The 15,749-nt window shown below is 38.9% G+C and overlaps 1 protein-coding gene across 1 annotated transcript in view; it reads right to left on the bottom strand.

The window, feature by feature from the left end:
* The window catches only part of ADAMTSL1 (ADAMTS like 1), a gene marked incomplete at both ends in the record, with an annotated part of 200,758 nt that overhangs the window by 162,451 nt on the left and 22,558 nt on the right, over positions 1-15,749 (bottom strand). Inside the window, one exon of the mRNA XM_082013297.1 lies at positions 8,729-8,774. Coding sequence (XP_081869423.1) covers positions 8,729-8,774 — 46 coding nt within the window. The remainder of the gene's footprint in view (positions 1-8,728; positions 8,775-15,749) is intronic.

Here is a 15,749-nt window from a genome sequence, read left to right as displayed (position 1 = left end):
CAAGCTCCAGTCAAAAGTTCTGCTGTCCAAGTGCAAGAAAATAATGTTCCTGCTACAAAAGGTTAAATGGATTAAGGTGTAAAAGAAAAAAAGGATTTGAGCTAAATCTTGCTCTAGAAAAATATGTATCAAAAAACAATAATTCAGAGCTCATTCATCCTTCCAAGCTCGTAACTGTTTTTTTACTGCTGGACTTAGACAGCAGGCAGTTTTTCTATTCATATGTTATGGAAGATTAAAAAAAATGTTGGAAGTATTTCTGTTTGATTTTAAAATTTCCAGAAAAATTTAGAGGCAATCAGGCCCTTTTTGTGATCTGGGCAAACTGTTGATACAGGGCAAAGTTTGGACAGCAGAGCAGAGTGAAGAGATCTGAAGAATATGTGGGAAATTCATTACTCCTCTACAGCTGTGTAGTTAGAGAAAAAGTGGTCTTTATGTTCAGCTTTTAAACAGAGGATGAACAAGACCTTTACAGCTTGACCCAAGATCTGGTTTAGCTCTATTTTCAAATAGGGAAGAGACAAGCAAAGAGGAACACTGTGGCTTTATTTCCTGCCACAAAATCTTCTGGTGCATACCCTTCTCTGAATTTTTCTGTCCATAAGTGAATACAGTCAGGTCTATTGGCTTGGCTTAGGCTTGTTGCAGAGATCCAAGCCAACTCTCTTGTTTGGTTCAAGCTTGGCTCTACCTTCGAAACTTCCTGGCTTGCAATAGCTTTATTTTTACAAAGACAGAAAGGCCCAATAAATCACATGACATACAGGGTTCACAATCCTGCTTTGTACAGTATTCAATACTATGTTTGTTGTGTTGGATTTTATATTTAAATCAAAGAAAGAAAAAATGTACAGTCAACATAATTAGCTTTCAGGACACGGCAGGTGACCAGGACTGATGTTAAATACTTTCAGTCTTTGATATCATGATCAAAATAAAACAATGGATTTAAATAGTAGAGCTTGTGTTTAAAAGAGTTTTCATGTGATACTTGAAGCCATTCAAAGAATACATTCAAGCAGTCAGAAACACAGACATGCATACTTATCTTGGCATACAGATATGAAAAAGGGTCACAGTCTGACCCACCACTTTTCTTTTACTAAAATCCTGAACCCTAAACCTATTCGAAGGCCTTGAAGATTCCTTTCCCTCAAGGGAGAACTATACACCTACACATACAACACCCGCATAACCTGTGTAATGTAATATTTTTTTAAACCAAAGTGGACAATGTTAAGATAAGTAGTGGTACAAATATTACCCATCATTAGACACAGGTCAATGAGACTGAAAAAGTAGGAGCTATACAGAATTTGACACTGCTTATTAATGTCTTGTCCATGGTGGTTTTTTTGCTTTTTAAACTTACTATTTATTGTTTGTGTTATATATCTAACACAGCTTCTTCATGCTGGGCTTTGTGCAATCATATAATGAAAGACAGATATAAGCTCACAGCCTATAAATAAGTATTCTAGTTGCTTAAATAATAGAGGAGGGAAAGCCAGTGTTTTGTTGCATATTTGTTCAAGCAGTAAATTGCTATTTTCTTCTAGACACTTTGCACACCTTTAGATGAGTGTTTGCCGTTTTGAGACAGTATTCCTGTGCATCATTTCTACAGTGCTGGCTCTTGGACAGGAGAAACTATAGACTTGGACTCCACAAAGTCTTTTCCCCTTTTAAAAAAATCAGCCTGCTTTTGGTGTGTTCATGGGGGCTTGGTGGAAGTGGATCCTCTACAGCTGCCAGCTAGCACTGCTTCATTGGCCTGACTGCAGTTACGTTTTACTCCACCTAAGGGTCTGATCCTGGAAGGTATCTAAGAGTATGCAGTTCGTCTGCCTGCACAACACATTGACAGACAAGGCTGTGCCCACACTTTGAGACAGCCAGAAGTCATGGGCCAAGTCAGTGTAGCAGTGAACCCAAGGGAGCATATCTTTGCATGGGTTATGTAGTTCTGTGAGGTATTTTGCTAACCACATCTGCATGGCCTGTGTTTGGCTTGGAGCATGCAGCAATACTGGTATCTGGCCGCAAAACCACTACAGTCCTGCTTCAGCTTATGCCAGCTTTAGTGCTATATTCAAATCTTACCAGTTTTGTTTTCGTCTGGAAATTACCTGTGGGCCCCTGTAGATATGAGGAACCACTGCCATTGCACTCCTTGAAGAATCAGAAAGAACTAATAAACTTGAAAGTTTCATCTAAGTCCATTTATGTTCAAGCTTCCTATTCATTAAGGCTTTTTAGGGAAGAAAATTTCAAGTGAATAGGAAACAACTGTTCCTCCTCTAACTCTGTGAGTCCTACATGGCTGTTTCATGACCTTTAGCTTGTGAAGGCTCATGAGACATTCTTGAAACACTGGGTCTGTGCTGGATACCTATAATCTCCATTCATTCTATCAGGTCAAGATTTCCTCTGCTGCAATGAATATATATATCATTTTAAAGATGATCAGAAACCCTTTGATGTATGAAACCTATTTTAAAATAAACACAGGAGTTTCGTCTTCACCTCTTAGGCACCTAACGCTGTCCATATTATTACGGCTTTATTCACTTCCCCACATCCAAAATTTTTTTTTTTAACTTGACCTCCTATTTGACCCTGTTGTAATTCATAAGGTCCATGGAGTTTTGCCATGTTTGAATCCCATTCAAAACAATTTCTGTTCATCAACAAACCAGTGGAAAAGATAAGATGAATCCCAGATGTCCCTTGATGGTGATAGGTAGATCAGATTTCATGGGACAAAAGAGGGTCAGGCTTTTTAAAGTTTACTTAGTGGGTGAAATGTGGAAGATCATATCTAAGCTGTGATAGGTGGAAACAGTTGAGGAACCTTAAAACAGTTTACAATATATGTGCTTGTATATTTGCAGAGGCCAAGAATGATTTACTATACCTGGAGCTTTTCCTCTGTGCAAAAAATTACTAACAATTGGACTACTCTGTGCAGCATCTGACAGAACAGCTTATTGAACCAGTTCCATGAAGTACACAGGACATTTCAGCCACACAGATTTCCCTACTGAGAAAGAAAACCTGAGGTCCTCAAGTAAGGGCTTGCCCAAGGCTAAATAAGAACTTTAGATAGAAGTACAGACTTAGGAGATCTAGGGATTTAATGGAAACTCCACTCAGCCTTGAAGCCTTGTTGAATGCCCTGCTTGAATTAAGTTTCTTGCAGCCAGGTTCTTCACTAGTCTACTCCTCTGAACTCCTAAATAGGTTAGGAACAGGCTTAGCTGCTTAGATTGAGAGGGGTTCATACCATAGCTTTCTCAGAAACCCCCAAGACATTGGAATATCTGACAGAGATAAGCATGAGAGAAATAATATGAACAAAGTAAATGAGGGAATAGAAGCAGATGTTTCTACTCTGTATTAAATAAACATGGAGTGGAGATGAGGGCTCAAAACAGTCAGTGAAGTATAAATCTAAACCTCTAAGAATATTTGTCATTAGAAATATTTATAAAATAAGTTTTAAAAAAAAATGCTTTTTTAAAAGTATGTTCCCATTTCTGGCAAATAACAGGTAATAAACAATAATACTTGTTTTAAGTATTAAAACAAGGTGTTTAAATTAGATTCAGTAACTTGTATTTCAGCTTGAAAAACTTTCCAATATTTTAGTCAAAACCTAATACAAGTACATAATATTAGAGTACACCTTCCTAAAAGCACCATGGGTGCCACACTGGCAGAACCATAAGAGATACTCAAACAAAAATAAATTTTATTATCAGAAATATTGAATTTAAATCTGTGAATCATCCAGAGTTCTCAACTGTCCTGAACAGAGTCCTGAAATGCCACGGTCATGGAAGTGATCCAGGTTGTTTCGTCTACAAAGATTCTTGATGCATTTACATAGAAAGGCAGCAATAGGGTTTTTTTTGTTCTATTTTTTAATTTCACAGGTCTGCTTGCTGAGAAGGTAGCACATCCAGAATTCAAAGCTGCTACCATTAGCAACACACTAAAACCACTTTTTTCCAAGTACCAAAAAATAATTACTAGACGACACACTGAGGTTTTAAAATGCATCCATTTAGAAATAAGATGGCAGTTATTAAAATCCAGCATTTTGAAGAACAGACTGTAGTCACAATAAATGATCTGAGTTTGGAAGAATTTCCACTTAAAACATAAACTGACAATAAGTAAATCTGGTGTTAGTAAGGAGATATGTGTAGTGCTTATACTTTTTATATATATATTTTACTTTTTAATTTTACTGCAAAATGCAAACTGGGAGGTTTAATTGCAAAAGATTTCACATGGCATTTCTAGCCAACAGAGGGTAGAAAAATTAAATCCTGTAAATCATTTTTGTAGCTCTGAAAAAATTCTACCTGGTGATGATGCTTCTCATACACACAAGCCAATGCTTCTGAGAATTATGCCCTTATATGGAAATTTAATTTTGACACTTTCCAACAGGCTGGGTTTTGGTGCATGGAAACAAGATAGTGCCATTTTTTTGAAAGTAAGATGGGCAATATTGGTGCTGGTGTGTACAAAATGCAGCATGAGCTGATAAGAAACAGGGATGGAAGCAGCTTGTCTGACTGCAAGCCAAAAAATGGGAGATGTCATTACAGTTGGTATTTCAGCCAAGTGAAGAAAGTGAGGTATATATGAAAAAGAGCTGCAGGTGGTGTTTACAAGTTTTGGTGGTCTGATTAATGGGATCTACCATCTACAAATTTTATTTTAGGCTTAATGGAACTGCTCTAAACCTTGTCAAAAGAGCTAGTAATGTTGTGCAGCTTCCAGCATTATCTATTTTCATGCAAAACAGCAAAATCTGAAAAGCATCTTTATGTAGTGTTCATGATCATCATGCTGGCAGGTATAAGCAAGTAAACATGAGAAGCGAAGTCCTTTGGGCATGAAGTGCCAGTCTCATGCATCTCATTTTTTTCTGGTCTGATTCAGAAAGCAGTGCAATAAAAGGAAAAATACCAGGGAAAATAAAGTGTTTTGAATCACAAAAAGGAGTTTGATAATTGAGGAGAATGAAGAGAGAAGTCATGAAGACAGTACACATTCCAACAAACAACCTTCAGATAGATTTTCATGTAAATTGGGGAAAAGAAAGCAAAACCCAGCATAGTTGGAAGGACTGAAAAAGAGGTGTCATGATAACCTGGTGCAAAAGGTGGAGAGAGCCTGGCAACTAGGATGTATGTAGAAGACAGAACAGAGACATGCTAGCTTGGGAAAAAAAAAAGAACTAGTATAAATATCTTACTTGCAGTTTGGAAAGATTTTTGTTTATTTGCATAACGTTTAGTATAACAACCCAGCGAGATACAAAAACATGTTTTCATTGCATTCAGAGTAATTTTCTAAAGAAAAACAAATTACTCCCTCTCCCCCCCCATGATTATATTCTAAAATGGCTGGAAACATACTTGGAGTCAATATGAATAGTAAGAAGAAAAGAAGCGGATGCAATTCAACCCTAAATCATCTTCAGATTCCCTCATTCTTTCTTTTACTATTTACACATGTGGCTTCATACACATAATCTTTCCAGTTTCTGATCAACACCAGGCAATGCAAGTGGTGAACATACTGGAATGTATTTGTTCTTTGAAGGACTGCTCAGAAGCTTTACAGACAACAGTATCAGTCCCTCTTCTAGTCTATACTATTCAAAATGCTTCAGCATCCCTAGAATAATAGAGGTCACTGAAGAAACAGATGCGCCACTCTCTCCCCTTGCCTTTCTTTTTCTTTATCTCATTCTCTTCCCGTACCCCCCCCCGCCCCCCCCCCCCCCCGTCCCAATTTAATTTCAGGCTGAATTAAAACCAGCTGTAGCAAAATCTTGCAAATGATAACGCCCATGAAAACATGTTCATTGCCAGACTCCAATAAGTATTCTTCTCATTCTCCAATTTCACCTTTGAAATAAAGAGTTTGTTTTTAGTATATGTGCGTGCCCATCCTTTCCTGTAAGAAGACCGTCAATAAACAGAAACACATCAGTTCACAGAAAGACAGTTTGCAGAAAATAAAAAGACTGGTTATTTTATGAACAATAACGTCAGTCCTCCAGTTAGGCACAAGCTAATGCTGATGAAAGCTTGTATTTCAGGACTCACTGATTTCCACAAGAATCAAAAAGGCATTTTCCATAATGCATGATAGCTAGCCTCTTTTGCAGGGGTGAAATGGGGGGATTTGCTCCCATTTTCCTTTAAACAGACTGTCATCTAATAGACGAAAATGTAGGTCTCACTGAGACTGGAAGTTCCATCCTCCTCATTTGAAGATCTTAAAAGGCAAAGTCTGAGTTAACAAAAATACATGCAATATTGTGTGCCTTTTCCAGTGCAGAATTCCGCAACAAATTATGAGGTTAATGAACTGTCTGCAAGACCCAATTTGTGTGTATGTATTCTTGGATTTTGGAGACAAAGACAGTAGACTTCAGAGAGAGAAAATATGATTTTTTTTTTTACTATTCTGTAAGAGACAAACGGTATTTCAGTGGTACAGCTACACAATTCAGTAACAGAATGGATTTCAGCTGAGGACCACCACAGCTTGTGGCAGGATCCTACTACAAGTTCTGATGCTGGTCATGGTGGCAGTGCCCTTGCAATGACTGATACCGTGAATACTGGTGCACAGTATCTCAGTTTAGTAATGTTAAGAGGAAGGACATAATATCTGAATCAAAGACTCAACATACTTTAAAAATAGAAAATACTTTCCCCTGAAATCAAATGTCTGCAAAATGAATACAGCCAAGTACTTTCTTATGACACAAAGCCGTATTTGGAGGGCTTGGTCAAAGTATGATGCAGTCAGAAGCTTGAGAATAGTTTAATTTATTACTAGTTTTGCAAGTTTACCAAAACGCCCCAAAACGAAACCTAATTTAATCCATTTACCAAGTAAAAGAGCAATGTAGCACAATCGATTCTTTACCCATTTGAAAAAAAGGGGTTAAAATCATAAATACAGTCCTGGGTCTTCATAATTCAGTGCAACTGTCACTGATTTCAGTATAATAAAGCACTTTGAAAGTTTCAGTTTGGATCATTTGGTACGAAATAATTACATGAGTCCTGCAGATACATGCCTCACTGCTATGTTGGGAAGTCTGGAGCCAGTATTGCCAAATACACACAAAGTATGTAAAAGAATTGCCTGACAAAACTGCAAGGTTTTATTTTGAAGGAAAATTGTTCAGGTGCACATTTCCAAAACAGAACCTAAGCTAAAAATAACATTAAAAAAATTATTCGTTATCTTGGAAAGTTAAGTTCAAAGATTCCAAAATAAGGGTTGTAGCACAGGTAAAACACCAGCCTCTCATCGGGGTGATCCAGGAACAGCTCACGGCAGCAGAGCAGGATGTTGGTTTTTCTCACTGCTCTTGGCATACACAAGGGCAGGCGAGAAGGGGAAGAGGACTGTCACAATGTGCATGCATTCACAAACCAAAACAAAACTGATGGGTCTAACTTTAACAGTATCTTTTTTTTTTCTTTTTGTGTCATATTCCACAGAGGCACAGCGTACAACATGACTGGCAGAAATCATCCCTTCCATCCCCTCCACGGCCGTGGTGTAGCCTAAGTGCCTCAGAGATGGAAACTGAACAGTTCATCAGACAGTAGACCTATTTATTGACTACTCTAGTTGTTGTCAGTTCATGAAGCAGATGTCTAGACTAATGAGAGATTTCAGGAACATAAATAATACACCCAGAACTAATTTCAGAGGAAGAAGTGTGAGAAGTCTTACTGCATGGGAGACTACTATTCAGATAGAAGCAGTTTCTTTCATTATGAACTGTGGTCTATTGAAGAAAATATAAGCTAAATATGAGGCAATGTATTAATTTTTTTAACTTAAACTTTTAAACTTTTTTAGACAAAGCACCTATTGAAAGGCTTCTGAATATGTCCCTATCAGGCATGAGAAAGCTTGGCCCAGTGCATGTTTGATTTCAGTTTCCATCTTTACTGGTAAAACTGACATTTCTTCATGTAATTTGAGAGCTTTTACTATTCTTGGCACCCAATAAAACTTTCCATATGAAAGTCTTTATTTCCATTTTCACCAGTGAAAACACACTTTCACTTTGGTAAGCACAGATCTTTCATACGGAAATATATATAAAGTGAGTATAGTTTTCAATACAATAAAATAACATATTCACCATATATAAAACCCAAGAAACTTTGTAAAGGCCAAAACACTGGTGCAGGCTATCTAAAATGGCTTTTCTGAGACATGCAAGAGAGTTCCAATGCTGGGAGGGTACAAGTGAACAGAAACATATATCTCTTACTAACTTGTCTTCAGTCCGTAACAGCTTAATCCTGCAGCCTGACAGATGGCCCAATGTGAACCAGCTGGTTACCAAAGTAATACAGGGTACATGAGTGGTCTTGATTAGGCCAGAGGGGTTGTAAAGAGCAATTCTGAAGTTTCACTGACACTCTGTTTTGAAAGGCTGTGGCTGCAATCCCTTCCAAACAGTTTTAGCATCATGCTATGCCATAACCTCTCCAGATTTTCAAGAAACTGACAAAAGTTTGCCCACGGTCCTGTGGTATGAAGGCAGTTTAGACAGCTACAGTATTCTTACTATCACACTACCAAATTATTTTATGTGGTATGGACATGACTGTCACATGTGACAATTTGTATCACATCAAAGCTATACTTCACTTACCACATTGCTGCACGTCCTGTACCGGATGTTTCGCCCTTCACAGGTCCTGTGTCCAAAAATTAAAAACAGACCCAAAACCATTAATAGCTGAAGGTAAAAAGCAAACACATAATGTTTACTGTGTCAGCATCTTTCCTGCAAAGGTCTCTAATCACCTAATCTCCCACCAACCCTCTTCCCCAAAGCAAAGGTCTCTCGATCCCTATAGGGGTACTGAGGTATGAATTCTACAAATACTCAGTTTTCTACCTTTGCTTTAAAAATGAGTTTCTAGAAGGTGGCATCAATTTCTAAATGAGGTTGGAGGTCAGAGTACGGAACTTAGCTGTAAATCAACGCCTGAATCACGTGAAAAACGCCTCGAGTCTCCCAGCTATCCACAGTGATTTCAGGAGGGCTCAGCTCTGCGCCTGGCCAGGCGCAGCGCGGAGCGCTGGCACCGCCCGAGCAGCCGGGCTCTGGCCCCAGCTGCGCGCCGGGAGGCAACAAGCCCACCTGCGGCGGCGCGGAGTGACAGGCGAGGAGGACAGGGCTTTTTACCAGTTTGAGACGAGGGGAGAAGGAGAGCATAAAACTTCCCCCCGCCCCGATCCACCCGCCCGTCGTTACTCCCAGCTCCCTGCCGCCGAGCAGCGTCCCAAGGGCAGCTGAGGCCAGCAGAGGGCAAGGAGAGCGTGTGCCCTGATCGGTGCTCTCCATGGCTCTCCTCCTTTTGCCCCACAGCAGACCCATACCAGCCCTGATGTTGGCAGGGCTCCCAGACGAAAGGTTAACACCTAGATATCTTTTTAGCACTCAGCAGCGTGTATTCTGAGTGTTTGACCTTAGGTGAAGATTCATGTGTTTTATGAGTTCAGGCAGCATGCTCTGTGGAGGTCCTCAGTACAAATCAGAACGCAGGGTTTGGCTTTTTAAAGATTATCCCTCAACAAAATAGAATTCCTTACATTTTTAATTTCTTAATTTCACAACTTTTTTAATCCCCTTTCTTTTTTTTTTTGGCCAGGATTTAACAAGCACACATTCCTTGAGGACTAAATGCCTGCCAAGACTGAAGTCTTAAATCCAAACCATTTTGAGCTATCCAAGAGAAAGGACAGCATCTGCATGCATTTGTGTCATTCTTTTTTCCTCTGTTATTTTAAAAGCAGAAAAACTTCTTCCATACTGACTTAACTCTAAAATAAACTGAACAGATTTCCTTTATATTATTGAAGTCATCCTTCCTCCCACCTCCTCCCACAAGACTCAATTGTAAAATTCCTCCAGTAGTCATTTACACCTATGTCATTATAAAATCAGGGCAAAACACAGTTTTGCAAAGGTATCACAGTGGTGTAAATGATCACAAGTAAAGATAAGCAAGTAAACAAACCCTATTGCTTTTTCAGAAGAAATGCAAGCAGAAAAATAACATATTCTGTTGTGTAGCATTTAGCATAAAAATAATGTTATCAAAAGCATAACAGAAATACCATTAATTTAATGCTTTTGTAACGTTGTATAATTCAAGTAAATTTTGATCATTGCAAGCACACACAGAAGTGAAGAGTGTGCACAGAGTATTTAGCACTAGAAAAAACAGTTTTAGCAGTACAATAATAAAAATGGTATTCACAATGGTCTATGAACCAAAAACCCACAAAACCACCCAAGCAACGCCCCCAGTATCCTAGTTATTCCTGAGCAATATAGACAAGCTGGTAGACGTACTGTGGTTCAGGCCAAACCTGTTTACATTCCCCTGCATTCAGTAGGGATACTCTTGATTTACACCCATAGGTAGCAAAGAAAACAGTCTATTTTGCAGCATGCAGGCAGTCTTAGTGCAGGCCTTGCACACCACACCGAACAGCTTTTTTGGCAAGCATGATACACGCCCCGTTTGTCTCTCAGAAATGCCATACAACCCATCAGACGTCTCTCTGCTTCACACAGACCTGCTGTTATGACAATTTCAACTTCCATAATTTATTAACCTCAGAACCATTGAATTGCCAGGGAAATTTAAACTCCTTTTCTATCAGCTGCCTCACAGTTTCTTCTTCTTCTTCTTTTCACAGTTTCTTCATACTGTCTGTTTTGAAATAAAAAACCACTTATTTTTCTCTTGCTCTTGGTATTAGGGAAAAGAAAGGGACTTTCATTAGACATATGCCACAGAACTATTCAGATTTTTCTTCCAATTTCCCTCTTTTGGCTCATGGTCAGGGTTGTTCAGAAAAAATGTGCAATTCTGGATGCAGTTAGGGCTGTGATGATTCATGAACACTAGGAACCACTCTTGCTAAACTCTCCTTGTCCTCTCTCCAAGACCAGACTTTGGGGTTTTCTTATTTAAGCTCATTAGTTTCCCAGTTATCACCCATCAACCAAAAGCAGGCAAACTGCTTTCAGCCTGAGCTGATGTATTTTCACAATAGATTTGCAGAGTAGTTTGTGTTTCAGATATACACTGCTTCAGGATAGTATTCCAGATTCTCTTAAACTCAAGTATCTACTTTTTGATCCAATATCATAGGATTTGTAGAAAAAAAATAGATGATTAAAGAGATTCTGAAATAAAAAATTCAATAGCTACTTTTCAGGGACATAATGTTGATTTTTGAAAGTAAATTCTGTTTCTGCCCCTGTTTATCCTTAAAATAGGGAAGATGAAACCATCTAGTGAACTTAATCTGGCTAGAGTGAAATATACAGCATCTTGCATGACACCAGGCCAGACTAGGTTTTCTCCACTAGGCAGGGTTCAAATTAATGGTATGGTTCCTATATCTCAGCAGGAATGTTTTGCAGAATGCTACGGCACAGAGCATTTAACATGCAAGGAAGGACCACAACAGATTAGTGAGATCATGTGATGAGATACAGTCACCACACATCCCCTGACCTCTGCAGGGTATAAATGAGAACTCACATCAATAAAGAGTACAAACAGCCACTTGGAAAAGTCAGAAGTTACCCAAAATAGCAAGTTCATCTTGGAGAGCACACAAAGAGTGGGAGAAGTCATGTCTGTTATCTATACACTGCAGGGGATTTTTCAGAGGAAAAAGGTAGCTGAGGGTTTGGCTTGACAGGCAATTATTATCATGTGAATATGAAAGAAAAGCAAGCTATTGGGAATTATGTTTCATTCCTCAAACTTAGTCATTTGTTTCCAGTAAAGTGTCTGAAAAAGGTTAACAACTTTTAATATATTAAAATATTCACTTCTCTTAATGTAAACAACCTGAAACCCTGGTATTTTATTTCTCCAGGCTCCAGTTTGTAGAGGGACTTGATTCAAGTCCCCCCCTCAAAGGTCTAAAGTAGATGTGTGTTTGTGCTCAGCTAGAGTTAGAAGCCTTGCAATAATCCATGCCAGAAAGAATAGCAACCCTATGCCAAAGTTGCCTTTATGTGCCATTACCAAAGATTACGAAAGAGATTCAGAGATGGACCTCATCAACTCCTGCCACTCTCAGCAGTCATCGAAGTTTCAAATGCTTTTCTTAAGAAACAAGTTTCCACATGACCAAGCAACTATGAGGTAGTGGTGAGCTATTTTTGTGGATGTGAATTTTGATGCAACTGTTCACTACAGGGGTTTGAAAGGTCATGTAATGCTGGACAATCTTCATTCTCCTTTATTTTCATACCCCTTGATAATCTTCTGGGACAGATTCTGGTTTATGCACTGTATCTGCAAGGAAAGTATGCTGTGGACATTTCTCCTCCCACAAGATTTTAGGCAAGCTGCATCAGCCCTCCCCTTGCTCATGTGCCAGCAGGCATGAGGTTGTGCTATACACACAGGAATACCATCTTGCATCTCTCTTTCCTCATGCTGTTGCTCTTACCTCTTTCTCAAATGTTGCATAGTGTTATGACCCCTCTCTCATCCTCAGAACAATTTCTGTGTTTGCCCTTCTCTGGGGAAAAAAGACTGTCTTTTATTCTTTCAGCATGTCCCTTTTCCCATAAAGGAAATGTAAGGGAAAGCCATGGACACCAAATTATTATGCAAAAGGAAGATGTATCGGGTCTGCATTGACTTTAGGAGTTCAATTTTTCAAACTGCCTGGTCGGGTCTCCCCAGCTTCACGTCCAAATCATTCAACTGATGATAAATTGAAAAGTTATGTAAAACTTTTTCCATATCCTTTTGTTAATAAGCACGTTGCCTGCCACAATGCGTTGTGCAGATGCATTAATATGTTTTGCCATGCAGCTTGGCATTCCAACTGCAAAAATCTTTTAGGAGACTGTCTCCTATAGACTTATGCACCTCGTTGAAATAGTGAAATACCACAAATGTCACAAGAATAGTTAACTTTGAGACAAGAAAAGTGGACATGGATAGACAATCCAACTTTCCCTGGTAAATTTAATTACAGATCTATGAATTTTCTTTCTGTGGGAGTAAAAAAAAAAACAACCAGAAGGCAAAATACTAACTTGAGTCACTACACACAGGAAGATGGCTAGGCAAATAAAAACATGAGTACTGATCTGTGGACACCAAAAGCCTACTTTTTGCATAAATAACATTTTCCTCAATCTTGTTATGAGGGAATCAATTATTCTGATGTAAATAATGTATCATACTTAACATGAATGGGCCCATGGGAGCTCATGAAGTTCAACAAGGTCAAGTGCAAGGTCCTGCACCTGAGTCAGGGCACCCCTCAATACCAATACAGGCTGGGGGATGAATTGACTGAGAGCAGCCCTGCAGAGAAAGACTTGAGAATACTGGTGGATGAAAAATTAGATATGAGCTGGCAACATGTGCTTGCAGCCCAGAATGCCAATTATGTCCTGGGTTGCATCAAAAGACACATGGCCAGCAGGTCAAGGGAGGTGATTCTGCCCCTCTACTTTGCTGTGGTGAGACCCCACCTGGAGTCCTGTGTTTATTCAGCTCTGGGGCCGCCAGCATAAGACAGACATGGATCTGCTCAAGTGAGTCTAGAGAAGGGCCACAAAAATGATCAGAGAGCTGGAACATCTCTGCTGTGAAGAAAGACTGAGAGAGTTGGGGTTGAAAATGGTATAGGTGAAGGCCCTGTTTAAATAACTGAATTTCCTTTTACAACAAGGTCGCCAATGTTGTTAGAAAAAAGAAAAAGGGAAAAAAAGCCTTTATTTAACACTTAGCCTGAACCAAAACCTGTCTGAGTGTTTAGGAATTTGAAGGACAAGTAAATAGTGCCTCTCAAAGACTAAGTCATTTTCAGGGTGATAGTACAAAACAATTACTTCTTTCTGGCTACCTGATGCTTGTTGAAGTTGAGTTGAATGCTCCCTGCAGAATGTCACCCTATCTCTTCTAAAGTCTTGTTTATACTGTGGGTTATAGTGCAAGAAATAACCAAAGTAAGACAAAGGTAGATTGCCCAGCTACTGATATACCAAGGTGGTTATTTCTAGCAGTCTAGCCAAAAGACCCCAGAGTCCAGAGAAAGCTAATATATCTATTGGTCTCGCAGGGCTAAGCCTTTCTTTCTAAAGGTATGATTAAGCTCATGTCACAACTTCATTTTAAATTCTGGAAGTTTGATTAGGGGAACAGTTCAGATTTGAGAATTTTGTTGAGAATGTTATACAAACAATGATCAGCTGCAGCTCCAACAGTGCTCCAACCGACATAAAGCTCTTACTCTGGGTAGCTCCTGCTACCCTTGGAGTTTAAGATTGGCCTTATATTACTCAAAAGTAAGGCAGATCTTGGACTTTTGTTGTACAAATGGCTGAACAGAAGAGAGTTTATTCCAATTTTTACTTTCAAATTCTTCTTTGCATTATTCAGAGCCTTCAGAGCCTTCACAGGATTCAGAAAATGCTATTTTCTAAGTAACAGCTGGCATTAAATGATACTCCTTAAACTCTCAGATAATATGACTGGCTAGTCTAATTAAAATAACAAAAATAAAATTTTAGAGAAGTAAAGGAAAAGAAGGAGAAAAAATTGTCAGAGTCCTTTCAGACTGTTTATTTTCATGCATTTAGTCTCTCATGGTTGTTTGCCACTGTAGTATTTTTTATTTTCTTAAGAATCTTTAAAAAGTGTCTTTAGCTTTAGATTTGCACATATGACACCTATTGCAGATACACAGAAAGCAATTACAGTTGCAAATGTTTTTTAATTGCTCACTAGCCAAGAAAGGCAGAAAAAAAGCAAGAATTAAAAGACGTGCCTTTCAGCAAAACAACGGCAAGAGGTCTCTTCACAGTCCAAGAGGAAAGAAAGTACAATACTAAATCTCTGGCCTGCTGTATCACAAAGATAGCACCTTGAACATATTGCTGGTCCAAAAGTACTAAGACCCCAAACCTGAACATGGCTGAGCTTCGATGAGGATCCAAGTTTTGCAGCTGGTCTTTAAAAAACAAATGTGCTGAACAGGAACCCAAGATCCCCATGCTTTGAGGAAGTTTGAACCTGGGTCTGAATCACACGTGCTAGCCCAGCTCTACTGAAATGCTCATGGTTTCTCATGTAGAATCTATCGCTTGGGGCTTTAGGGAATCACATCTTAACTTATTTTTTTATGGGTAGTAAGGCTTACAAAAACTCCACATCAGGCAAAGGCCTGGCTGATTTAATTCTTTTTCATTTAAATCCAAGAACAGATTTATTGAAAGAATTATGAATATACAAGAGCTCTTCCAGTGAACCTGGATTTATGAACAGTATATCATCCAAGTGAAGGCTTCACAGACATTTTTGTTAGGTAGGCTACTTCTCAACAGAGACAGATTTATGGAGTCCATATCCATCACTCATCTGTAGATACAATCCTGACTACCATTCATTCTCACACAGATCAGTTTCTCACCCAAAACAGTGACATATAACATCCATGTGGCAACTCCAGCAATGGATTACATGGAAAAACAACACTAGGAAAGCAATTGTATATTTTTAGCCACTTCACTGAGGCACAGAGGCCAGAAATTAGGACACCCAGCACAATGTGACTAACTGGTTCTCCAAAGACCAACAACAATCAGGCTACAGATTACAGTGCTGATC

The sequence above is a fragment of the Phaethon aethereus genome (assembly GCF_964289735.1).
Source record: "Phaethon aethereus genome assembly, chromosome: Z".
In the NCBI taxonomy this organism is placed as follows: Eukaryota; Metazoa; Chordata; class Aves; order Phaethontiformes; family Phaethontidae; genus Phaethon; species Phaethon aethereus.
This window is presented reverse-complemented; position numbering and strand designations above follow the sequence as displayed.